At 40.5% G+C, this 27,680-nt stretch overlaps 1 protein-coding gene across 2 annotated transcripts in view; it reads right to left on the minus strand.

The window, feature by feature from the left end:
• pcxb (pyruvate carboxylase b) overlaps window positions 1–27,680 on the minus strand; it is a 319,257-nt gene that overhangs the window by 205,630 nt on the left and 85,947 nt on the right. For both annotated transcript variants that reach the window (XM_086284188.1, XM_086284198.1), the window contains exon 11: window positions 13,938–14,100. In XM_086284188.1, the coding sequence (XP_086140314.1) occupies window positions 13,938–14,100 (163 nt within the window). The remainder of the gene's footprint in view (window positions 1–13,937; window positions 14,101–27,680) is intronic.

The raw sequence follows: 27,680 nt of genomic DNA on the forward strand, positions 1-27,680 counted from the left end.
AAGCAAACAACATCCGACAAGACGACGTGTACAAACCGACAACAGCCAGGCAGCAGTTATGTAGGACACGTGCGCTGAAAAGTCTAGCGCATATTCTGCATGTCAAGAGGGAGAGGAATAAAATAAGCCCAGAGAAATCAAAGGCCTGAAAGTAAATGCTTTAAGTTCAAAATCTACAGGGTGAGAGCTGTGGAGTAAAGACCGGACTAGAATTTGAGTAACTCTAAGGATGGGGATGTGTGAAGAGAGCAAAGCTGAACAAGAGTGGGGGACAAAAATGCAGCAAGTGGGAGAGGTGGGATGAATATAAGAAGTAGATATGAACAGCCTGCAGGGCAGATTATGTAAAGAGAAAGGGGGGGTGTTGACGGGATGGTCGGCACATCCAAATCTGATATCTGGGATACACTGAAGAAAAGCTGCTGTACCAGATTTACATGGCTGGATCAGCTCAAGCGTTTTGGTGTCCGAGGAACTGAAAATTCAACTACGCTCATTAGTAACATATGCACATCTATACTCAGTACACTCATCTATTCATTATTAATAGATAGCATCTTCATAATCAAGCTGAGCGATATGTGATAATCATGTCATGTGTTCTGGGAAATCGGTGGTATATTTCAGTTCCAGCTAACTGGAGGAAGTTTCATGCTTCAACTACTCACATACACGCCGTTATTTCAGTGCAATTCTCCTTTTCAGCCCCCAAAAAAGAAAAGGCAACTGAATGATGTGCAAGCCAGTGCACTGACAGCTCATTTCAATGTTTGAGAAACAAAGGCGTGCTCAGACTCCTGTCATGCTAATGCAGGGCCACTGGAGGACACAGGGGACTTTCAGGATGGCTACCAGAGAAAATAATCCTGAGAGCCTTCTTCAGTTGTTCTGCTTTGCAATTAGCATGCAAAGAATCACTTGTCTGCCAGTCCAACTCAGTAGCCACGCTCTCAGAGGAAGCAGCTGCTGTCAACAATACCAATTAAAAGTTGTGACTTTGCCCAAGAAAATGAGGTCAGATTAATATTGGGCCTCATTCACAAACAGTGAGTTATGTACAAACCTGAGGTCCATCAATATCATCTTATCAGAATTTGTTCATACTCTGATTTCTTTTTGGTTGCTCATCAGTTTCAGAAAAATCTTTTTTAAATCAGCCTCAAAAGCATAATGTAGGCTTCAACACACACTAGCAGGCATTATCTCATTTATAAATATGACCATTGTTCTTTATTATAATCACACAAAGTCTAGCTTTTCATTTCCAATCCCACTGATGCTGGAGGATATGGTTGTTTTCCAATAATGCCTCGAGTTTCTTATCTTGGGCTGACAGATCAGGTGGTTCTGTTCCTCCACCTGTTTCTTCTTATCCCTTTTCATTATATCAGCTTTGATGTACAAAGTTTTTCTATTTTCACTTGAGCATCGAAGGTTAAACAACGTTCAACGTCTGTTATTTCAGCCCGTCTCGTGTCTCCTCGCTCATTCCTCCTCAGAAACCTCCATTTCCGTTTCCTCAGCTGGACTTTCTCATGTTTTTGTTTTTTGGGATTCTCTTACAATATTTGCGTTGTGCGGTTAGCTTACTTCAGGGGTGCCCAATCCCGGTCCTTGAGAGCTACCGTCCTGCAGCTTTTAGATGCATCCTTGTTCCCACACACCTGAATCAAATGAATGGCTTGTTATCAGGCCTTTGCCAAACATGATGGCATGCTGAAGAGGTAATCAAACCATTTGATTCAGCTGTGTTGGAGTAGGGATGCATCTAAAAGCTGCAGGATAGTAGCTCTCGAGGACCGGGATTGGGCAGCCCTGGCTTACTTCCTTACATAGAGAAATGGTGCGCACATATAAGTCTGTTGATTTCTAATGATTGGTATTCACCAACATACGTTTCACGACTTATGGTCATTTTTTGCATGCACTTCTTTTTGCATAAAGAACTTTTTCATCCACATATTAGGCTACGTTCACACTGCAGGTGAAAGCGCATCAAATCCAATTTTTTTGACCCTATGCGACCCATATCCGATCATGGTCTGACAGTGTGAACGGCACAAATCCGATATTTTCAAATCCGATCTGGGTCACTTTCGTATGTGGTACTGAATCCGATACATATCTGATGTTTTAGAAAGCGACTGCTGTTTGAACGGTCATGTCGCATTAAATCCGTTTTTTACGTCACTGACACAACACAGACGCCAATTATCAGCGCCGGAGAAGACACTGCGAACGCTTCCTGGCCATCCAGTGTAGATGTTAGTGAAACTGTTGGGAAGACAACGTTGGAGAAACGTGAACATTTTATTTGTACTGTATAATCTGCAGATTCTGACAGAAATCTGCAGCTATCCTTTGAAGGACCGCTCCTCTCTAAAACAGCAATAAGGATCATTATTAGGTTATCTACATTATTATGTAAATAACAAAATAACTTTAAGCAAAAATTGGGAAACGTGAAGTCCAAAGTCATTATATTAAGAGCCACCAGTCAAACAATACTGTTTGCTCTGGATCTAAACAGAGCGCGTTGTGTGTGACGTCTTCTTTTGCGCATGCGGGCCGCTTTGAGCGTTCACACTAGAGCGCGTTTGCTGTCGCATTTTATTTGTAGTGTGAACGAGCAGACAAAAAAAAATCGGATTTGATCAAAAAATGGGAATTGAGCATTAAGACCTGCAGTGTGAACGTAGCCTTAGTGAATGTGGACCCACTGTGAAAACTGAAAGTAGGCATTGTGATAAATGACTAGTGAAGACACCTGCTTTACTTGTTCCGTGCATCCCCAGTCAAAACATGAATAAATGTGCTTCACCACACTTGAAGCTGATAGCTGTCTTTACCTCTTACGCACTCAAGAAATGAACAATCTTGATTTTATTGTCATTTAAAACTGACAGAAACAGTCATGTTTCAGAAGGAGACTGGGTATTTTATCATTATACAGCTTCAAAATCCTCTAATGAAAAGCTCAAGTTTCAGGTCATTGCTGTCTTAAAGAAACATTAATGCCCCTCTTTTCTTCTGAGGTGCTAGAAACGCTCATTTGAAATGGATAATCACTGAAAAACAGAGTGTAGGTGTAATTTCTCATTTGATGCCATTTTAGACATTAAAAACTCAACTGCCTCCATCTGTCTTTAAACAAACATCTTTTACAGGGTCAGTCGCAACTTTTTCGGTAAAAATGGAAACTTCCTCAAATTTAGTCCCAATGAACTCGAGCATCCTTCAGTAATGTTTCATCTGCACAAACAAATGAGCTTGTCTGAAATCAACAAACAGATCTGCCTTTCAATTACACGGTAACAGCAGGAAGATTAAAGAACAAATTACATCAAATTGTGGGAACTCTGTTTTTTTTAATGAATAAATAACAAGATGAAGTTAAGCATCAGAAAGCTCGAACATTACGAAGTTCTACAGGAGAAAGTGCCTGAACAATAATCTCAAAAAACTACTTCCAGAGTACTTCAGTTACTCCAATCCCCTCGCAGCCGACGCAAAAAGGGAAAGTACTAAAGAGAAACGAATTTTTGTTGCCAAATTAAACACTTTCAATATGCACACTGTGTAGCAAAAATATAAAGGTAAGCCTTTCCTAATGTACTGATTTCCTGTAAGTATTCCCTGAAGCATTGATTCAATAATGCAGTACAGACATGGCACTCGATGTAACCATGCAGTATTGTATTATATTAATACTAGATGTGTGAACACATGCAAGCATCCTCCATAGAAAATGTAAGACAGAAAGAACACAGATAAGAGCTGTGAATACACAGGGTGCAGAGACAAAGTAAGACATTGAAAACAAAAGGAGGAGAGAGAAAATGACAGCCAGGTATGAGAAGAAAAACAAAATGACAAATAGTGCAGCGTTAAGGAGCAAAGAGATGAAGTATACTGTGAATAGAGTGAATGGGAGACCAGGTGTGCACAAAAGCAGGAGGGAGAAAAGGGAGGAATCCGATTTAGACAAACGAGTAAAGGAGGAGGAAGCAAGATGGAGGCGCGGGGGACTAAGTAAATAAGGAAAAGATTTTCATAGAGGGGATGAAAGGAGGGAGAATGAGTGGAAGCATAGAGAAAGGAGAAGTGTTTAAAAGATGTAGAAATAAATGAAAAGAGGGGGATAAGAAAATAAACAGAACGAGCGTTTAAAAATTAGATGAAAGGAGAGAAACTGGGGGAAATCTGCAAAAACTAACGAGTGACATGACAGTGAGGTGCAAAAGAAAGAATAGGCGGTGGAAATCAGGTATGAGAGAGGAAGAGGCAAAAATAGATGGGGACCAATGTGACAAGAAGGTGAAAGAAAACATTGAAAGAAATATGAAACTGCAAAAATCAACTAACAGAAGAGCAAAAGACACGAAGCAGGTGCACAGGGGGGGAAATGAGAAATGACAGAGAACGGGTGAATAATAACTAGAAAGAAATATAAATATGAAACTGAAGAGAGGAGATGGGAGGGTGATAGCGAGAGTAGATAGAAAACAGGAGGAATGATAAATGAGAGTTGGAGAGAGGGAGGATCAGCTGGAAAAACAACTTAAACGACAGGAATATGAGACAGCAAGAAGGCTTGTCAACAGCAGGGAATTTCAATTATAGACACAACACACCTGTGTGCATGCAGCACATCTACGTCTGAACGTGCTGCACACCAACACTCCCACACACCTGCATGTACAGTCTAGATCACATACATAAACACAGAGGCAGAAAACAGAGGAGTTTGCAAGCCGATCGGGGAGACATGTTGCACTTTTATCCCTGATGGATACGAAGCTGGAGGAGACATTTATGAAGCTTTGCAGAATTTGACCGTTCTGCAACAATATCTCACTGACCACACACCTGGAGCAGCTACAGCACAAGGCTGGCTGGACTGGCTGTTCGGCGGTTCATGGCTGGCTGCTGTAGCAAGACCGTTTGTCCTTCTAGGTCTCATCATGATAGCACTGCTCATATTAGTGTTGTGTGTGTTGCCATGTCTAAGAGTAATGATTTCAAAGATGATAACATCTACAATGACTGCTTATGTTGCCGTGCCTCAAGAAGAACAGCATCCCATTGCAATTCTGTTAGAGGAACTTGTAATAGCTGCTAATAAATGACGTGGTGATTAAAAATGACTTGTCAAGTGATCATGCACTGATTAACACATTAGTAGTTTATACAGGTACAACATAAGGTTTTCTTATTCTTTTATTTTCTTTTATTTTTTGTAGTTTTAGTTTTATTATTTTTCTTCATTATTACTTTTATACTTTCTTTTACTGTATTTTCCTTAATTCTTTTATTCTTTTATTTGTTTCATTCTTTAGACCACATGATTTACATTTCTGCTATGCTGACATTTTGACAATTAAAAAATTGCTAAAGATACTTAATAAATAACCTTTACAGACAATTGTTGTATACATTTAAAATAAGTTAAAACAGGAGGGAATATGTTACAGGAAAAATGATTCTATGTTTCTTTACCTTCTTTTAAATGTACAAAGATGCCCTTTGTCTATGGTTAGATTAGTTTAGAATTATCCTTTTAGACTTTCCCAGCAGACATATTGTTTTGGGACATATTGTTTTAGATTGTTTTATCTCTCACAGCTTTCTCACAGCTCTCTGCTGACGAGACTAGCGCCACATATGGAGTTGTTTATTTTATCTGTTTATTATTTTTCTTATCCTGTTCTCACTGTCTTTTCTATAAAAAGTGCCAAGCCTCTTTTCACGACGTGAGTTGTTCTCAGCAGCTCACCCGTGTACACGTTTAGCAAAGAAAGTAACTTTGTCTCATTGTGTCTTTATTTCTCCTGGGTTTTTTTACAGAGTTTTCCCCCAACAGGGGGAAACTGATAGTGACAGCGGGAAGTGAGGAAGGCAGATGGAAATGGATCCAGGAGAGGGTGAAAGGGATAATAGAAGGGAAAAGATACAGTGGGAGCAGAGAAAGATGCAGTATAAGGGAGAAAAAGATGGCAACTACCACACTGGTCGAAAATATGGAGAGAAATGTAGCTGGGGTTTCTGTTAGGATACACACTCACCTGACATTTTGTTAGGTACACCTGCTCAACTGTTCATTAATGCAAATATCTAATTAGGGAAATCACATAGCAGCAAGTCAATGCATGTAGACACGTAGACATGGCTAATACAACCTGTTAAAACAGAGCATCAGAATCAGCAGGAAAGGTGATTTAACTTTGAACGTGGCATGATTGTTGGTGCCAAACGCGTTGGTCTGAGTATTCGAGAAACTGCTGATCTACTGGGATTTTCCCACATGAGCAACTCTGTGGTTACAGAGAATGATCAGGGGGAAAAGGAAAATATTCAGTAAGCGGCAGGAAGAAAATGTCTTGTTAATGTCAGAGGTCAAAGGAGAACAGCTAGACTGCTTCAAGCTGATAGAAGGCTTGACCCCTACTCAAGTAACCACTTATTACAATCAGGGTATGTAGAAGAGCATCTCTGAACACAAACCTTGGAGCAGATTTGATGTGTTATACCTTCATAATGTGAAGATGGGCTAAAACTTAAATCTTAGTACCAGGTGAGCATTGCTGAGATGCCACAGCCTTTCAGTACTCTTGCTGACTGTGTTCATCCCTTTACAGTCACACTAAATCATCTCAAACTGGTTTCTTGAACATGAAAATGACTTCACGGTACTCAATACGGCTTCTATACAGTCTCCACAGATCTCACTCCTATAAACACCTGTAGGATGAGGCAAAACAGTGTCCAGTCCAGCACAAGCAAGGCGTACCTAATGAAGTGTCTGGTGAGTCTTCGTATAAAACTAACTTTCTTTTAAAAAAACAAAAAAAAACATGTTTTCACAGTCATCAATTCTTCATTATCCCCAACAGCTACAATAAAAAGGCAGCAGCTCGTCTTCCTGGGCTCCTCCAGAGTGAAGACTGACGCAAAGATTGTAATTTTATGTTTCAATAATTAAATCTACAACATGTCTCAAGTCCGAATATTTTTTAGAATACACTGTGTGCATAGCAGGGGCAACAGCTTGTAGATGTGCATTCCTCTGCTGATAAACTACACCTTTTGTTGAGCATTTAATTCGTGCTTTGTTTTCTCATCACTCCTAATGATGTCTGAGTGGTGGGAGTTATGCCTGAAAACTCATTTGTTTTGTTGCTTCTTTTATTCCTCCGAGATGTATCCACTTACTCCTCACTTCGTCGGCAGACCAATTTGCTAACAAGAATTATTCAATTTGTCTCATTGTAACATTTTAAAAAAGAACCAGATAATCACAAATGCTCTTATTGCTGGGAGGAGTTGTGTCGCTGGAAATTGAAGACTACCGAAGAACGGCAACGATTTCCAAAAAAAGAAAAAAAAAAGAAAAAAAAATCTATGCCATCGACTATCCATAACAGTCGGGATTTTCTTTGACACCTGGAATCTGGAGCAGTTGAAGTGAAAATTGGGAGACAAAGCATTTCACGATGTTCACTCATGCATATTTCCCCAATTTCAATAAGCTTTGGTCTCTGAATGAAAATAGATTTCTCCTGAATGAGCTACAGCAACCAAGTAAGAAACTTTGCTCACTGAGACTTTCTTGACTCAACACAAACACTGACGGTCTCTCAACATGTTCCATAGTTGTTTTTATCAAATCATTAAAAGGATTTGCAAACACGATCATTTCCGTGCACATTATAAGCAAATATTTGGCTTTGATGAACAAAAATTAGCAGTGAAAAATACAAATGGAAAGAGGAGAGATGAGAAAGAGGTAGGAACGCAGAGTGAGGCACACCAAATGGATGAGCAGACAATTCAGTCGAGGGTAAACTAATAAAGGAACGGGAGAAATGTCACTTTGTAAAAATACAGGCTGGTATGGGCCTATAATTACCATGGTGATGAGAGGCAAAGATGGGAAAATGCTGCATTCAATGCATGAGATACAAAAACAGGGTAAAAAAAAAAAGAAAAGCATAAATATGATAAAAACATATTCCTCACACAGCGATTCAACAAACTCCGCCTTGCTCACACGGGAGGAATCACCCCACCCACGACCTTCAAGGTCAAACCCTTTTTCTTGGGAAATCACATCTTGTAGGACTGCATGTGTGTCTGTAGCCACAGTACTGCTGGTTTGCCCTCCTGCAGGTCTGGTGTTCTGGTCAGGGGTCGGGGGTGTTAACAAGGGGCAATGTGAACGTGCCCCTCACTCCGTTTTCTTGCTTTATGTGTAATCCTTGTATAGTGCTATCGGAAACCAAAAGAGATGTTTCCTCTCGTGAAGGCACTGGACAGTAGATTGTAGATGTGATGATGCAAGATCACCACATCTACATACTGTATGTGTGGGAAAATCACATCCTGCTGACTAATAAGTGCATGACACGGTTTACTGCACCGAATGTGTTAGTCTCTCTGCAAGGGAACGACTTTAATCTGCGTATAAAATAATAAGGTTACCATTATCATTACCAGTAATGGTGACAAACCGCTTTTTATAGACAAATGCTGACCTCGACACTTTTTACTACCATTATGGAAAATACTGCTAGTCCTTGAGTTATGAGCGCACAGACCGCCAAGGTTACATCATTACGTGTCACTGTGGGTATTAGTTTAGCAGTTTAATCTAATTTACTCACACAGCCTTGTGATTGGTCCGTTTTTCTTTCACGCCACAAGTAGACTGCAAAGCCCTACACCAGACTTGGACTAATAACTTTCAAACTAGCTGAAATTACATTATAGCATCCTTAAGGCATCTAAAGATTATGAAGTCTCAGAAGTTTAATACAAGCTACACTGGATCCAATAAACAAGGATGCAAAAATCAGGCGTACGCATATATAGACTGCGCGATAATAACATTAACTGCACAGTATTAATAAATAGCTATGACAAACAGCCACATTTCCTTTGCTTGTTCTCTTCAAAGGCAGCTTTTTCTCGAAAAACTCATCTGGGTTTTCCTGAATGCACATCTACTGGTTGGTCTGAATACAGTATTGTGCAGAAGTCTGTGCAAAGGGTTCCTTTGGACATTGACTACTTCTTCACACATGTGCAGTCCAGTCCTTGTAGCTGACCATTTTCAGTGTTTGTTTTTACTCGTTTGATAAGCTACTGACCAATGACTCATTCAAGCATGAAAGGCATCCAACTCAAGAGATTAACTAGTGTTGCACCTTAAGGCACTTTGTTACTAAAAGCCTGTCACAATGACATTTGTTTCCATTTCTTTAGCTGAATTTAGAGAATGTCCTCTGAATGTCCAACAAGCATGTAGAGCCATTCCTGAAGAATGCAGGTGGTCGTACCAAATATTGACTTTGAATTTTTGAGTTTTTGCCTTGTATTCGTTTGTGTTTCTACATGCTCAAATAAACTCACTGCATCCATTTGCCCAAGACTTTCACAGTGCTGCAGGTAATGGTAGCAGGCGTCATGAGATGACCCAATGAGATACCTGCATTTTTAAAGACCCAACTCTGAGCTTCTTTCACAGTGTAATGCAGGACCACAGTTTTGAAAACATACTGTCAAAATTCCTCTTATGTTAACCACTTTTTAAAAACCCTAAATCACAAAAATAAACAAAAACAGCACATAGGAAATCGATCAACAGTCAAAACTTTTAAGCAGGAGTTCAAACTTATAACAGACCAAGTTCAGTCACCAGTTGATTACACCGCTGACTGGCGGCTCTGTTAATGGCAGGGAAGAAAATGAAAGATACCAGTGATGAAACTGCCAATAAGATCGAGCCGGTCTGTTTATGGTGTGCAGCTGAAGGTGTTTTTATGATGATAGGCAAGACAAATACACTTCCTCTAATTAGGACTCCACCTGTTTTCAAACTCAAGACTGCTCCTCGGATGAACGAGGCACACACACCGGTACACACAGGCCTGCAGACCCGTGCACAAGCATTTTTAAACACATCAAATACGCTGAGTGACGCATGCAAATGTGTTCCATTAAAAGAAACAAACAAGAGAAGGATGCTGTTGGGGGGGTGGAAGTGGAGACACAGATGTGAGTAATGCTGGTTGACACGTTGAAGAGAAAAGACAAGTGATGTATGGGAGGACAGTTAAATCCTCATCTGATCGTCACATTATGACTAATGGGACAATGAATGAAGGAGGAGAAGATGAAGTAGTCTGGTATTGCTCCAGTAAGGGTTTTCTGTTCCCCTGGTTTAGTACGCCGAGCAGGACATGACAGCAGGAAGGGAGGAAGGAAGGACAGAGTGGAGGCAGAGTGAGTGAGAGGAAAAGGAAGATGTAAAATGAGTTTCTGAGTAACAGAAGGAAGGAGGTTGAATAAAATGAACACTGGGAGGAGAGGAGAACAGCAGGACTTGGCCTTGCAGAGACGAAGCTGGGAAAGACAAATGTGAGAAAAGGATTGGATAAGAGATTGTTGGTAGAGTTAAAGGTTAAGGGATGTTAAAGGTGAAAGGATGAGGGAAGATTGATAGTTGGATGTAATGGATTGAGAGCAAATGTGGAAACAATGGGAAACTGGGAGAAAAGGGCACCGTTGACAAGGAGAGAGGAGGACAGAGTTAAGAGGAAAGGAAGAAATGAGCACATTGGAGCAACTCTGAAGATGGATCAGCAGATAAACGAGATGAAAAAAGGGTGATCGCTGCTCCCTTAGATCACATGTTAATCATTCACTTCAATACCTCAGCATACTATGAAGCAAGCTCAAACTCACCCCCACTGTTTCCCCCGCTGTGAACAACAAAACCATATTTCCACCATCTTTATTTTACTGCCGTAACGTGATTTCAGGGTTCAGTAAATAGTCTTTCATCATCCACTTATCACACTATGGGAGTAAAGGTTTTTCCACTTGTGCTTCTTAGAATCACCTTCATATCTCACAAAGCTAAACTGATCACAGCGTTTACGTGCCAAAAGACTCGCAAACACACCGAATGTGAAGAGCTTCTGAAGAAAAATAGATTAAAATACAAAATGTCATGGTGCTGCTTTAATACTCTCCGCCCTTCGCCTTCCAAAGCAGGCAGTCCATTCCTCCCAGTCATTCTGTCGACGGGGCTGCTGCCGTGCTTGCACTACGGCATCCATCACTCCTCATCCCTCGCTCACACCTTACTTTATTTCTCCCTCTATGAACCTCTCCTCTGTGCCTCCTATGCCTAAACACCATTTTACTTGCTCCAGGCTACGCTCCCCTAAAGCTAAGGCATTAGCATATTTTTCATTCTGCTTCCTCCAATGTTTTAATGGTGCATAAGCAAAGCATCTTATGGAAAATATGAACCGAGAGAAGAAGAGAAAACAGTAGTTTAGGGAAACTGTATATATTGCAGGTAGTCAACACCTTAAGGAAATTCCTATTTAAGAGCAGACATGAAATATACAAGTCAAACTTGTGAGATTTTAATATCACTCAGTGTATGCAGACCTCTGTGGTATATCCACGCTGTGCCAATTAAACACCAACCTTGCTGTGTTGCATGAAGCTGGTTAATATTGTAAAGATTTACTGAAATTCAGTTGTTTTTAAGCAAATTTAACTTCATTGTTGTTTTCCAAAAAGTCTAAAAAGGCATAATTTACTTAACTGTTATTAAAAAATGTACCAATATAATTTTTTAACTTTTTGCAATGAAAATGCAGCTGTGGTAGTTCTGGGTGCGATTTGTTTTAACATTATTTAACATATCCATTATTCCCTGGCAACACATCTATTAAATCTATTCAGGGCAGAAACTTGCCTGGGGGTGAATGTGTTGGTGCAAGTATGGCACCATACTGGTGAGAAAAGTAACTAGAAGCCCCAGAAAAACTCAGTAATGACTTCATTCCTATAATAAATAAAACATTGCCTATTGATTTTGAAGTTCAGGTTCAAATCTTGCTATCTATTATCAAAGTTCAATTTTTCCTCCCTGTTTTGTTTGCTTTAGCGCACACGCGCACAGTGAACAGCCCCAGAAAACTAAGGAACAGCACTGCAAATGTGAGCCAAGTATTTACCTTTATTTTGCATCACTTTGCTCTTCACATACAGATGAGATATAAAAATAGCCTCTGATGTGGTGCTGTTCCCTTTTTACCTCCAACATCAAATATCCCACCTTTATTTTTGCAGATTTTTATGCTGTTCTAACGTGAAGTTTTTTCTAATCCAAGTAAAGGACAGTTATTTTGGTGCTTTATGGAAGTAGTGTGTGGCTCCAGTCCTTTCCTCCTGAAACACAGCACTGCTGAAAATCCATCACCTTCTGTGCTACAACCACGTGGGTTTCAAATATTTGGAGCATCGTGTTTGAAGGGTTATCTGTATCTGATCCGACCCTGCGCAGAAGTTTCAGTGTCGTTATTTCTCAAAGACAATTACTCGACTTTCCTCGGACACCTCAAGTGAATTACAACCTATAACTTTCATCCTCGTGCCCTTCACCTTTTACTTTGTTGCTCCGCCTCCGACCAGTCACGGCCATCCAGCAATAATTTATTAAGTGCCTGGTGTCCCATTCCTCCATCTTTATTGATTGTGTTTATTTCATTCACCTTGCATGGTGGTGGTGAGGCCTCCCTCTATTGTCCATCATGTTTCCGCATTCAAAATCACAGGTAAATGGTGCAGGATGACGGGTAAAGAGACCAAAATAAACCCAATGGAGAAGGAAATTAATAAAATGGCTGAAAAGAAGAGTGAGCGCTCTATGAAGAAGGAATCTGGGTGTGTGAAATATGTACATTATTGTTAAGCTGAGTGGTAGGTTGGAGGACGGTTTCTGAGAATTGCAGGGGGAAGCTGAAGAGGAAAAATATGGAGTAGAAACAAGGTGGAAAGTCCTTGAAATGGAAAGGTCACAAGCCCCTTCATGGCCACTCTTCTCACATAATTTTCACGGTGAATAGTAATGAACGTGAGAATGCCATCTAATGAGGATGGTATTTAAAAACAGATTCGATGTTTGGTCCTGCAAGGCCAATTTAAAGGTGAGCCTGGAATATGTGCTGCTTACTATAATACAACTTAAAATTAAGAAAATTCTGAGATGGCTCCTTTAATGCGCTGATATGTCCAGGTTAAATTAACTCTGATCATTGAGCCACGTATCCCGCTAATAAACTAAAACCCCTTGGAGCCAAATGAAATGACAAATTAAATTTAAATCTATATGCAAAACAACTTCTAGTTCACCCCTTTTTAACAGAATTAATTGGTAAGACCAGGAAGTCATTGGTAATCCATTTCTTTTTAATCAAAATGTGGTGAGTACTTGTAAACCAAAAGAAATGTTTTCAACACCCCCACCTCCAGACAATGATGAACCCACTCAGTCTAACAGTTTAAATGCACCCATCAGTGAAAGCTTTCACATTTCTAGTTCCTGTCAGTAGCAGCAGCCTCACCCAGGCCGTGCTGGATGTGAATACTCCTCTCTCATTAAAACAGGAAAATTATATCACTATGGGAATAGTTCTCGTTTGGAATCACTGGCTCTATTTTCAGAAATCAAGATCACGATGCAGGTGCACGCATGGTCGGCTCCAAGGCTCTTATTGTTTGAGTATAAACTAACAAGGTTAAAATAATTTGATATGCCGCAAACACTGGCTTTTGATAGAGTGCACTCAACTCCTCTGGCAGATTTAGTGAATTTAGAGATCGCAGGATACTGGTGGAAAATGTACACGTGAAATTTTAAATATTATTCCTGCATTTTTGGCCAAAAAGAAAGAACCTTTTAACTCTTGCAGTCTTGTTCACACCATCTGAACCGCCACAAAAAAGCTTTTTGATTTTGTAAAATCAGCTGGCCTCTTTTGGCCTTTGCCACCTTCATTAGGTTTCTTAGTAGACAAATAGCTTCACTACACCAGCAAATGAACACAATGAGGGCACTTGTAGATAAAGCCTACCTCAATCCTTCCCGTGTCTGGCTGGAAGCCTCTGGATGGGTCCTCGGTTGTCACTCTACACTGGATTGCGCAGCCATTCACCCTGATCTTGTCTTGTTTGAGGCCGAGTTCTGGCAGGCTGCGGCCCTCGCACACATGGAGCTGAGCATGCACCAGGTCCACGCTGTGGCAGAGAGAGAGAGGCGATGAGGTGAATTATGGACAACCTGAGTATGGTTTGAATAGCCCTTAATTTCCCTTGATGTCACTGTGGAGAACATTTTTTCCCCACACTTACAAGACTTATGGGAGCAGAAAGACCACTTTTCCCTTAATGTAAGATTTTTTTAGCTATTCTTGGCATAAAATTGGGGCAGAGAGGGTCTGGAGATAAAATGGGTTTAATTTCTCACTTGAGGAAATGAATCTGGAGTGTTTGACAAGCAAACAATGCATTTGATAGCCTACTACTAATTTAATGCTGCTGAAACAATAACTCCAGGACAGTGAGAGAGGGGTAAACAAGCTGGGCACAGTAAATCCAATTTAACATAATCTAACCAAGTGATAAACAGGTAACATAACTTGTGTTCATTAGAGATTATTTAGGCATACTAAGGTGCTACAAAGATGAATAGATCACTACTATTTTGATTTATTAAATTTGAATGTGTCAATCACAGATGTAGATGCTCACAGCATGTGTTTCATTCAGCTCTGTGTATTATGTTACATGTCAAACAACATCAGAAACGTAAAGTATACAAATTGTTTTACATATGCAAAACACTTTATTCACAACTCTAGAAATGCATCATCACTCAGGGGCAAGTGCATGCACACAAACAGCAGTACATTATGTAAATCTGTATTCAGTGATTATTCAATATAAGAAGGAATTTAAATGGAAGAGGGACAGAGTTTCTCCCATTTCCATGAGCTGTAACCCTTAACATCAATTTTGGCTCATCTGAATGCATTTATTTAAATGTAAAGCTCCAATGAGGTGTTCTAGGTTAAGCTTCATGACCTTGTGCAGTCAAACACACAACCAAATGTATAAAAATACTTCTTCCTGTTTATTTTAATGGGGGCACATTTTAAATGCAGCTGTGGACAGACACAGTGTGTGGGTGAGGGGAGATGTAATTCCTTACACAGCCCACCCACTGCCCAAGACAAACAACTACACAACCTCTCCAGCTTGAAGGATGAATGAGAAACATCTTGGCACACAAGCTTAGATCATGGTCACTGTTTTGGCTTTCATCTCCTTTATGTCTCATTTCTGTTGCATCCACATCCTGGCTAAACAGAAGGACGATTATGCATCAGCCTGCTGTGAAATGTGTTGGTGGAAGACACCAACTCTCTCTTGATAAGTTGGACAGGCGCCAACATCATGTCTTTGTTCCACTTTCATGAATAAGTTGGAACTTTGAAGTTAGACAGCTCCACTCAAATCTTCCAATAACAAAAGAACAAGATGAAATGAGACACACTGGGATATGCCCCCAACAGCAGTTATGGGAATTCCTCGGTTTCTCTGCATTTTATTTTATTTTTAATTAGGATACAGATTCGAAACCAGACTGAGAATACTACCAACAAAAACTGGTCACTATGTATCCACACTGTTAGCCTCTGAGGGCTATAGAGCTTTGCCCGACAGTACACAGGAACAGGGATTTTTATTCTCTCTCTTGTGTTGTGTACAATTTTATTAAGGCTAATAATTGAGATAAAACTATAATACATATAATAATTGGTGAAGACAAATTTATTTTGACAGTAACGCCTTCTGTCAGCAGTTCAACTTGCTCACTTAACATAAACACACTGACATCTGCAGAGCATTCAGATATTCATTAAAAGTAATGCAGAAGAAAAAGAAAGGAAAAAAAGAACAAACAAACCCAAAAGGACAACTATTGAAATTCTAATATACGGCTTATGAGATGGAAAATGGAAATTGTGTTCCTACTGAACTTCTTTAGTGTTATGCAAATAAATATTTCAATGACAAACGAGATGACAAAACATTTTCTCAGTTGAGAGTCAAACGCTTGGCTTTTTTTATTGCACAGATCAAGTCTGACCTAGATTTCCTTCTGTACATAATTTATCTGGAAAACATAAGGCTATTCTGATTGAGTGAAGCGCCTTGAAGGTTTATGAAATTCATTGTATACTAATTTGACTCCGACAAATTAAAGCGCCTGCAGCAACATCTGTCCCTCAGCGCAGTCATTTACAGAATAAAAGTCATTTGGATCATTAGCAAGTTACACAATGTGGCCCAACTATGCAAGAAGGGGATGAAGGTGATTTGCCTTCAGTGAAGTAAATGCCGCGCTACAGCCTAAGAGCTGTTGCTCGGCTACAATAAAAATGTGAGGACAGTAAATGCTACATGTTGTAACTTCTGGCAAAGTAGAGAACACAGGATTAACCACACTTATTAGGACTGACCTGAAACATCTGTACGGAAACAAAGTTGGATACTATAAGCAGGGACGAGAGTTTGATAGCTAAGAACTTCAGGTTAGGAATGATGCAGCTAGCTGTATAATATGTCCTGAAAGCTCCGACTCAAATAGATTACAGATCCACATTTCCACACTTTCAAATAATCTCACGGTCTGAGAATGACCTGCGGTAATAAGACTAAAGCAGGGAGTGAAAGATCAAGAAATATCCAAACGGAAATGCTGTTTGTCTAAACGTCACTATTTGATGTTTTGTGTCCTTTCTCTCTTCTCTCTTGTTTAAGAATCTCATAACCATCTTTACTATAATATACATGCTACATATATAATGCAGGACTCATTTGCAAGCCTAGGACATAAAATCAGGTTGAATATATACTTTGTAACTGGAAAAAATATGGGTTATGGGTATGCATAATTAATAAATGGATTATTAATATTCCTCAATCTCATCGTTTGTGCTTTATGGTTCAATGCGAGAAATATAATCTGGAAGTTCTCTGTACAGTAATGTTCTGTTCCTATATACACAACTAAAAGTATGCGGAGCCCAGAAATTGCAGCATCAACAAAATTATAAAGTTTAAAAATTGACCTGCTACTTAAGCAGCCCGGTTACACACTCTGCAGCCCGTCGCAGCTCTCTGCTTCTACACCTGATACTTTAGCGTAGCCTCAGATTACACCGACACACTTCATGGCTAAACACTGGGATTTCCAGGCTTCTACCGTTCTACCTTTAAAAGCCGGAGAGCAGTCAAATGCTGGAAGTGGAAGCTAAATTGGCTAGTCATTCATATGTATATTAGGTCGTTACCTAGGAATTCTGGAGGGAGGGGAGTGGGGGTGAGTGATTGAGGGGGTGGGGGAGTGGAGTGTTTCAGTTTGCCATCTTAGGGAGAAATCAACACATGTCCTTTGTATGTCCTTTGTTGCTGACATTTATTGATGAAAACAGTACAAAAAACCAACCATTTGTACACATATTTACAAATAATGATAAAAAGTGAGTGAGTACATTTCAACATTTTCAGCAATCACTCACAATCCTGGCACTGCCACGGTATCTGTCGTCTGCATTTACCACATGTGTACCTGTAGCAGTGAACACATCGCACAGTGGCCTGATTTTTTTTGCATCTGTGTTTGACCTGACACGTGGCCCTTTTTCCAGGGCTCGGTGTGGAGTGGCATACCTGAGTGGTGAATTCATTGCGATCTGTCTGTCTAGTGGATTGAGGAATTTCCCTGCGAATCTTGTTGACTGTGCCGAGGATGGTGGTTTTCCGTCCAAGAAGTTTTTGCGCAAGTGAAAGCGATGTGAAGAAATTGTCCGTGGTAACATTTCTGCCCTTGTCTAGGAATGGTTCCATCAGCCTCATTACTACATTTTCAGAAAGTCTCTCCCCAGTGGGACGATTGGGGTCCTTGCCAAGATATGGGAAGACATTGCAAATGTACTTGGATTTTAGGTCGCAGGCCACCCAAAACTTGATCCCAAACTTGTCCGGTTTACTTGCAATATACTGCAGGAAACAGCACCGAGTCTTTGATGGGAAAAGCTGTTCATCAACGGTGATATGTAGACCAGGGTTGTAGCACGTGATGCAGTTGGTGACAAATGATCCCCACACACTGGAAATTGCAGCGAACTTGTCAGTCTTTGCTCGATCACAGCGGGTGGACTTGTCATCAAAGCGTAGGTGTTGCATGATGTCTTGGAAGCGGTTTCGTGCCATACAGGGAGTGCAGAATTATTAGGCAAATGAGTATTTTGTCCACATCATCCTCTTCATGCATGTTGTCTTACTCCAAGCTGTATAGGCTCGAAAGCCTACTACCAACTAAGCATATTAGGTGATATGCATCTCTGTAATGAGAAGGGGATGCAGAGGGATGCAGCAGTCTCAAAATTGCAAAGCTTCTGAAGCGTGATCATCGAACAATCAAGCGTTTCATTCAAAATAGTCAACAGGGTCGCAAGAAGCGTGTGGAAAAACCAAGGCGCAAAATAACTGCCCATGAACTGAGAAAAGTCAAGCATGCAGCTGCCAAGATGCCACTTGCCACCAGTTTGGCCATATTTCAGAGCTGGAAGAAGTCTGCATCCTTCAAGAAAAACATGATTTTCATGCAGGACAATGCTCCATCACACGCGTCCAAGTACTCCACAGTGTGGCTGGCAAGAAAGGGTATAAAAGAAGAAAAACTAATGACATGGCCACCTTGTTCACCTGATCTGAACCCCATTGAGAACCTGTGGTCCATCATCAAATGTGAGATTTACAAGGAGGGAAAACAGTACACCTCTCTGAACAGTGTCTGGGAGGCTGTGGTTGCTGCTGCACGCAATGTTGATGGTGAACAGATCAAAACACTGACAGAATCCATGGATGGCAGGCTTTTGAGTGTCCTTGCAAAGAAAGGTGGCTATATTGGTCGCTGATTTGTTTTTGTTTTGTTTTTGAATGTCAGAAATGTATATTTGTGAATGTGGAGATGTTATATTGGTGTCACTGGTAAAAATAAATAATTGAAATGGGTATATATTTGTTTTTTGTTAAGTTGCCTAATAATTCTGCACAGTAATAGTCACCTGCACACACAGATATCCCCCTAAAATAGCTAAAACTAAAAACAAACTAAAAACTGCTTCCAAAAACATTCAGCTTTGATATTAATGAGTTTTTTGGGTTCATTGAGAACATGGTTGTTGTTCAATAATAAAATTATTCCTCAGAAATACAACTTGCCTAATAATTCTGCACTCCCTGTAGTTCCAATTATCTGTGGGTTTCCCAGGTTTGCTGACCAGCAGTCATTTACACTACCTTTCACCCCAATAGAAGCGTACGCTGCAGATGGAGAGCCAACGGCTAAGGCCAGGAGAAGTATCTCGAGTCACCTTCAGAGCTTCCTGTGTTTCATCACTCTTGACATGCTTCATAGCATTCAAGAATGGACTATTCAACATGCACAGCAAACGGAGCATGTTCATTGGTTCATGGACCTCCCTGAACTAATGGCATTTATTGCAATTGTCATCTTGCGGGGGGTTTACAGGGTTCCATCTGTAAATGACTGCTGGTCAGCAAACCTGGGAAACCCACAGATAATTGGAACTATGGCACGAAACCGCTTCCAAGACATCATGCAACACCTACGCTTTGATGACAAGTCCACCCGCAGTGATCGAGCAAAGACTGATAAGTTCGCTGCAATTTCCAGTGTGTGGGGATCATTTGTCACCAACTGCATCACGTGCTACAACCCTGGTCTACATATCACCGTTGATGAACAGCTTTTCCCATCAAAGACTCGGTGCTGTTTCCTGCAGTATATTGCAAGTAAACTGGACAAGTTTGGGATCAAGTTTTGGGTGGCCTGCGACCTAAAATCCAAGTACATTTGCAATGTCTTCCCATATCTTGGCAAGGACCCCAATCGTCCCACTGGGGAGAGACTTTCTGAAAATGTAGTAATGAGGCTGATGGAACCATTCCTAGACAAGGGCAGAAATGTTACCACGGACAATTTCTTCACATCGCTTTCACTTGCGCAAAAACTTCTTGGACGGAAAACCACCATCCTCGGCACAGTCAACAAGATTCGCAGGGAAATTCCTCAATCCACTAGACAGACAGATCGCAATGAATTCACCACTCAGGTATGCCACTCCACACCGAGCCCTGGAAAAAGGGCCACGTGTCAGGTCAAACACAGATGCAAAAAAAATCAGGCCACTGTGCGATGTGTTCACTGCTACAGGTACACATGTGGTAAATGCAGACGACAGATACCGTGGCAGTGCCAGGATTGTGAGTGATTGCTGAAAATGTTGAAATGTACTCACTCACTTTTTATCATTATTTGTAAAAATGTGTACAAATGGTTGGTTTTTTGTACTGTTTTCATCAATAAATGTCAGCAACAAAGGACATACAAAGGACATGTGTTGATTTCTCCCTAAGATGGCAAACTGAAACACTCCACTCCCCCACCCCCTCAATCACTCACCCCCACTCCCCTCCCTCCAGAATTCCTAGGTAACGACCTAATATACATATGAATGACTCCAGCATTTGACTGACTGCTCTCCGGCTTTTAAAGGTAGAAACGCAAAATGATGACTCCGCGGGGGTCTAAGGTAGAAAACCAAAATGACTGCTCTCCGGGGGTCTAAGTGTAAAGTAAGGTAACAGCCACTAAAAGCATTTACTTTTCTGACACTGCAGCTACTCCCCCCTCCCCTCACATACACACTTTAAAAGTTACTCACACTAGTACAGTTGAGGTATTTGAGCAAAGCCCAGGAGATGCTGCTGTTCGTCCTCGGAGCACGACTTCACTACGGTGCTAATCTTTTTTTAAACTAATTGACAATGAATGTATCATGTAAAATAAATATTTTAAAGTTCTACAAATTTATCTGTCAAACAAAAGTCTGATACTTTGACAGCGCAAAATTCAGACCGTTTCTCTTTAATGTGACGTGTGTATTATGTGTTGCACTAATGCAGCTGTGCCAAGGATAGCTGCCACTGCCTTTTCACACATCTACTCATTTTTACTACATTCGGCTTAGTAAGACTGCAAACTTTGCCAAAAAGTGACCAGATCCATTTACCCATGGCCAACATGTAATTTTATAAAAGTCTGCCAATTTAAAAAAGAAAAAAAAGAAAGAAAGAAAGAAAAAAAACACAAGTGGTTGACCTCTACGCCCTCTTTTCTGCATATTGTGTGTGCACTCTCCAATGCAAGTACTCTTCATGCACCGAGCACAGCAGGCAGGCTACAAATAGCAGTTTAATTATATTTCGCCTAGAGCCCACCAAACTAGGTACTTCTGAGTTGCAGCACTACCCTGCGGTTTGTTCTTTGTCAATTAGATGGTGGAAATTTGATTAAATTATTTCGTTTCAATTAAGCACAACAAACTGAAAATGATGACAAGGTTCAGACTCGAACCCACCACAGTACAACAACTTTAGACTGCATTCAGACATTATTCACCACCTGCCTTAAGGCACTTGTCAATTGTTTTTAGGTGTAGTACAGCATATTCCCCAGTTTAGCAAATGATTACAACAAATGCAATGCAATACAAAGCTGCCTGCTCTTTTCTTTTATACACTAAGCCAACGAGAGGGAACGAACTCTACCTTGAGCAAACTTTGTAGCTGTAGAAATGCAAGTCCTTTCCACCTTTATTAATGACAACAAACTATCTGTGTACGTGGTACATTTTTGCATCTAAAAACATGAATATTTTCACAGATTTTTACTAAATGGTTATTTGTACTCAACTCTTTCAATAATTCTGGAGTACGGATTATTCTGACTTCAAGGCCATACCTTCAATACATCCAATATTTTTTGTCCTGAAAACACCAAGCATGTATAAATCCTTCAACATACCCAGTCCAATATTGGATCTGTTGTGCTCCGTTTCAGCTGACAAGTTTATTTATCATCCCTGCCAGAATTGCCTTTTGTTTTTTTTAAATGCTGTCAGAACCCAAATGCCAAATACATTACTTGGCCTTTACTTCTACGATTGTGCAACAACCTCACTTAAGGCTACTTAAGTTGCCTGTAAACACTTAGATTAACTCTGAAACACCAGTCTACTAGAGATATAAATAAGACACACACTTTATCAACTATGGAACAACATAAAGGTTCAATCATAGGGCATTTCCAGCATTAGCTGGATTCATTAATGACTGCTACTATCACAAAGTGCAAGTCAGATTTCAGTATAACAAAAGCTTTTTTGGGGACCAGCAGCATAAACCGTGTTTCACCAGGACAAAGACACCCAAGAAATATCTGAAGTATGGAGGTCTGTCTTCATACCGTGTTATATTTCAGCTTTGATGGCTAAACGCACATTTTCTTGTGGAATCTAAGCATTGACTTTTAAAGAGTCACTGGCCTTATGTTTGGAAGGAAAAGTCCTGATAGCCAAATCCGCATTCTACACTCCGGCGTTAAAGCTCTACATTAAAGACACCAAGACAAATCGGCTCTTGCAGTCTTCGCAAAAAGTCTAAACTCCAATTGAACTTACCATGTCTCCCTCCGAGAAACTTCAAAGATGAGGTAAACCCTTTCATCTGAAGTCGAGGTCAAGACTGTGCGCATATTGTTTATCCAAGCTAGCTCACGTCTTATCAGTCCAACACACTCAACCTGAGAGGATTTAGCTGCAGCCTAACAAGACATCACCGTTAACAGAGTCGACTTTAACGTCTTTTTATCTAAACGTCATGTTTGATGGAGTAAAATATTCTCAAAGACAATGGAGCCAGTTCCTTTCCTCAAGATATCCTGCACTGGAAATGCTGAATCAGTGCAGTATGGCCATGTACATCTTATAAAAGGGTTCAGGAAACTTTTAGATTATGTACTAACAAATCCCAATTATTTAGTTTAACCTGATTTCATGACACATGACTAAATTAATTTGCCTGGTACTTTGGATCTAGAGCCTTTAACAAGCCATAGCTGTAGGCTAATATATACCTGATATACTGTGGAATTTTCCATTCCTATTGTGTACAAGTCCTCTGTTGTCAGACACCGTTGGCTCCTACGAATCTAGAACCCATCTGATCCCATATTTTCCTTCTGGCCTCCTACTGTAGTTAAAGGTAATTATACAGAGATCAATGGCAGCAATCTTTTCACAGTAAGAAAGTAGACATAGGACTCATTTCCTATCTTCAATTTCAAGTTTAAGGTGGTAGAAAGAGGAAGAGAAAGACCGTAACGAAGGACCAGTTTTTATGCATGCACCCCTTTGTGCCAAAGAAGGCACAAAGTAGCGCTAACGGGTCCTACATGCCACTACTAGTGTTACACCACAACTACATGCATCTGGCTGCTTTGCCATTTGTTTTGTTACATTTGTTCCCGTGAAACTCATCCTAAATATCATCCTAAAATTACTGCAGGTCATCTCCAGAGTCAAGAGTACAATGAAGGTTTCATTAAAATGTAATTCTATTAAAATGAATCATCACGTCTGCTCTGAGTTACGCTCTGTTACAGTGCCAAGGTGCAGCGAGATCATAGAGGATGTATAATGTACTGACCTGTGACAGACAAACCCACTTCTCCCCATTAAATTCTTAAATATGTTCATAATCTATATGGACATTGCCAGCATATGATTATTTTTCTGCCTTTCCCTTTTGTTATTATGGACACACTCATATTACTTACCTTTACCAAACACATTCCTACATCATCACATTGCACGTGGAAAGTACATTAGCCTCATTCTTGTACCTGAGAGCACGGCATCGAGCTGCAAGCGCGGAGAACTTCGTCTCAATCTGTCACATGTGCACGCGCGCACACAGAGGCCATGAAGGCTGAGTACTAATTGCATATCATTTTCAGTCGCTTCACTCAGAGCTCGTTAGCAGGGGAGAAGGGGGTGGCTGTGCGCCCGGAAATAAAAGTGGAAGATAGAAAGAATATAGTATAGCGAGAGGATGAAGCAGTTTGTTGTGGCCATAGGAGACCAGAAAACGGGGAAGGAGCAATACAAGGAAGGCAAAGAAAATGCACAACTTCACTCTGAAGAACCATACGGATGGAAGAAATTAAAAACCAGACAAGATGACAGCTATATTTCTAATGTTTAAGGCAGGAGGGTGAGAAATGAAGCGAGTGGAAGGAGAAAGAGTGGGAGTATGGTAAAGGATAAAAAGCTGGATACTAAGACTGAAAGAACGAGTGGGAAAAGTGGGAGTGTGGAAAAGATTGGATTTGGCCTTGCTCAAAAGAAAAGGAATGAAGGCAAAGAGGAGGTGGAAGGACGTGAAGGTGGCAGAGGGAGTACGGGGGGGGGGGCAGTTGGGACTGGAGAGGGAAGGAAGGATAAGATGGATAAATTAGAGTGTGGAACGAGTGGGATAAGAAGGAGGATGTCCATGTCGAATTGAGAAGGGAGCGAGGGAGTGAGTAAAATGGAATGACTCAGGGTGAGGGATAGATAATGGTAAAACAGGGAAGGAGATAAGACAGGGAGGAAAAGAGGAGGTGGCAGTGCATAAGGCAGGAAAGCTTTAATAAAGAATTTGTTGCAAAATCAAAGCATGGCAGAAAAATAAGAAACGAGCTTAAATTATTTGACTTTCAGGTAAATATACATTAGTTTTCCAGCCGAGTGTAAGAGGAAAGGATTTATATCATCGTAATGTCTGTTTGCTCAGCAGCCCTTACATCCAACGTACATACCTAGCAACAAGGAGAAACGGCTAGTCTGGTCATATGAAACTTACATGCTCCCACTGGCACAGATTATAAACAACAACAAAATAAACTATCACAGCTATGCAGATGACACACAAATATATATCACAATGTCACCAGGAGACCGAGGCCCTGTACAGGCTCTTGGTAAATGCATTGAGGAAATTAATGACTGGTTGTGCCACAATTTTCTCCAGCTAAACAAAAACAAAACTGAGGTAATAGTCTTTGGCGCCAAAGAAAAACAATTACAGGTCACCAGAGAACTTCAATCTATACATCTAAAAACCACAAACCAGGCGAGAAATTTGGGTGTAGTGATGGATGCAGACCTAAACTTAGAAAAACACATTAAGACAATAACAAAATCAGCTTACTATCACCTCAAGAATATATCAAGGATAAAAGATCTGATGTCTCAACAGGACCTGGAAAAACTAGTCCATGCATTCATCTTTAGTAGGCTTGATTACTGTAACAGCATCTTTACAGGTCTACCTAAAAAATCAGTCAGACAACTACTCTGCTGCTCGAGTCCTCACTAAGGCCAAAAACGTGGACCACATCAGTCCAGTCTGAGGTCCTTACACTGGCTGCCTGTCCGTCAGAGGATAGACTTTAAAGTTCTGATGCTGGCCTATAAAGCTCTGAATGGTTTAGGACCAAAATACATCAATGACCTCCTGATCCAGTATGAACCATCCAGATCCCTCAGGTCATCTGGATCCGGTCTTTTATCAGTTCCCAGAGTCAGAACCAGACACGGAGAAGCTGCATTCAGCTTTTATGCTCCTTATATCTGGAACAAACTCCCAGAAAGCCTCAGATCAGCTGAAACACTCAGTTTATTTAAATCCAGGTTGAAGGCTCACCTGTTCTCAGCTGCATTTGAATAAAGCACCAAATCCACACTTTAAGCTTAAATTTCAAAACTTACATTTAACTACTGATTTTATCTACTGTTCTGATTTTATCTGTTTTGATTTTATATACTGTTTTGTTTGTTTGTTTGTTTGTTTGTTAATTAGTTTGTTTGTTTGTTTGCTTGCTTTAATAAATTTTAAATCATGCTTTTTATTTGTTTTTGTTTCTAATGTCTCTGTAAAGCACTTTGAATCACCTTGTTGTTGAATTGTGCTATACAAATAAATTTGCCTTGCCTTGCCTTACACTAACTAAACAAACATAGCATTTAAATTAGCTTTGGGGAGCTCTTTGGCAGATTTGGGATCAACCAAGCTAGCTGTTTCTTTATGCTCGTCTCTGAGCTACAGTTACACACATAACAGATAAATGGCAGCAATCTATTCACAGTAAGAAAGGAAATGAGTCCTATTATCTACTGCAACCCAGTGTTAAAAACGGGATTAAAAGCATAAATATTAAAACTCTTGATTAAAATACTCATTTCATAATGGGAATAAATATTGATAAAAGCATTTAAATATAATAAATACTGATAAAAAGCATGTAAACATAAGATTAACTAATATGTGGATAAAAAAGGTGCGGAGTGTTTTCGTTAGATCCACTGAGCAACCAATCATTGGCTGGTCTGAATCTGTGTGCGCTGCTCAGACACCTGTGTGCGCCTTCGCGTAGCAGTCAGATACGCATAGACAGAGACGGTGAAAGATCCGTTACCCATGCGGTGAAGCAGCTAACTGGATAGTAAAAGTCCTTTTTCAGTGAAATAATGATAGTGTATTCCGAAGGCCGTGAGCCAACGTGAGCACTGTGAAGCCCCGTGTAGCATTTGTTGCTTCACGTGGTCAGGTTTTTTCCCTTTGCTTATTTGGATTGGATTGGTTTTGAGGACCTGAGAAGAATCGAGGATCCGTTTTCCAGTACTGGATGGCGAGCCCAGCCCAAAGAGCCGGATGAACTGGTAGATTTATAACCCGACTGGTTACAAACACACAGACTGACTGTTGAACACTGACAGACTGAAATTGACTTTTAAAGGACACAAAAGACAATATATCCTTGGTAGGGATGGGTATCGAAACCCGGTTCTTGTTGAGAACCGGTTCCCACTGTTTCAGTTCCTTGGAATTGTTTGCCATTTTTGCAAACGATTCCCTTATCGATTCCAGTCGCCCCGAATGACGTCACCACGTTGCGGAGCGTCATTTACCTGGCAGGAAACACGGCGCCTAAGCAGCTCAAACGCTCAAAAGTTTGGTTATACTTTACGAGAACGGATGACAACAGGGTAACTTGCAATACTTGCAAAGTAGATATTTCATTTAAGGGAAGAAACACTACGACTATGCAAAAGCATTTGCTCACAAAACACGTGATACCCTTAAATGAAGTTTTTAATTCCGCTCCGGACTCGTGAATCTCAACCCAGCAGCAGCGGTAACGTTTGCACGTCCTCTCCCGTTAATGCGGCAGGTAAATAATCAACTAACAGTGCATATTATGTTAGCGCGATCTGCCTTATTACAAAACCTGCTATTACTGTGCATTTAGGCGACCATGATGAGAGAGACAGACAGAGTCTGGCTCAGATGCTGGCAGTTCTCGCTGCAGTCTACCGGTAGCGTCTCCTTTCAGGCCAGGATAGTCACTGCTCGGTGACATTCGTCTAAGTTTGTGGTCAAAGGCTTGCACCCATTTGCCACAGCAGATGCCCCTGATTTTCGGTAAGTGAATGTGTTCGATTGTAGGCAGGGACATTACTGGATATTCTTGTGTAATTGCTACAGAATAATTTATGTTATACTTGGTTATTGCTACAGAAGAATATTTATTTTACTATTTTACATTTACAATTTTTTTTCCCCGGGGACCCTGCGACACCCCATTGAAGAGCCGTAGGCTGTGGATCTCTTAAGATCTCACTGTTGGGTTTGTAAGGCCATGTTACTCCTAAATTTCTATCTTGTTCAAAGAGAAGATATAAAACAAAGTTCTAAGCTAATCGACTTTAGTGTTCTCCTTTTTTAAAAAGAATCTAAAGAATCGAATCGTTAAACAGAACCGACATCGTGAAAAT

This window comes from Aulonocara sp. 'chitande type north' Nkhata Bay, linkage group LG3 (assembly GCF_057382095.1).
Source record: "Aulonocara sp. 'chitande type north' Nkhata Bay isolate Kocher_YH1m ecotype deep benthic linkage group LG3, A_spYH_male_GT1.1, whole genome shotgun sequence".
In the NCBI taxonomy this organism is placed as follows: Eukaryota; Metazoa; Chordata; class Actinopteri; order Cichliformes; family Cichlidae; genus Aulonocara; species Aulonocara sp. 'chitande type north' Nkhata Bay.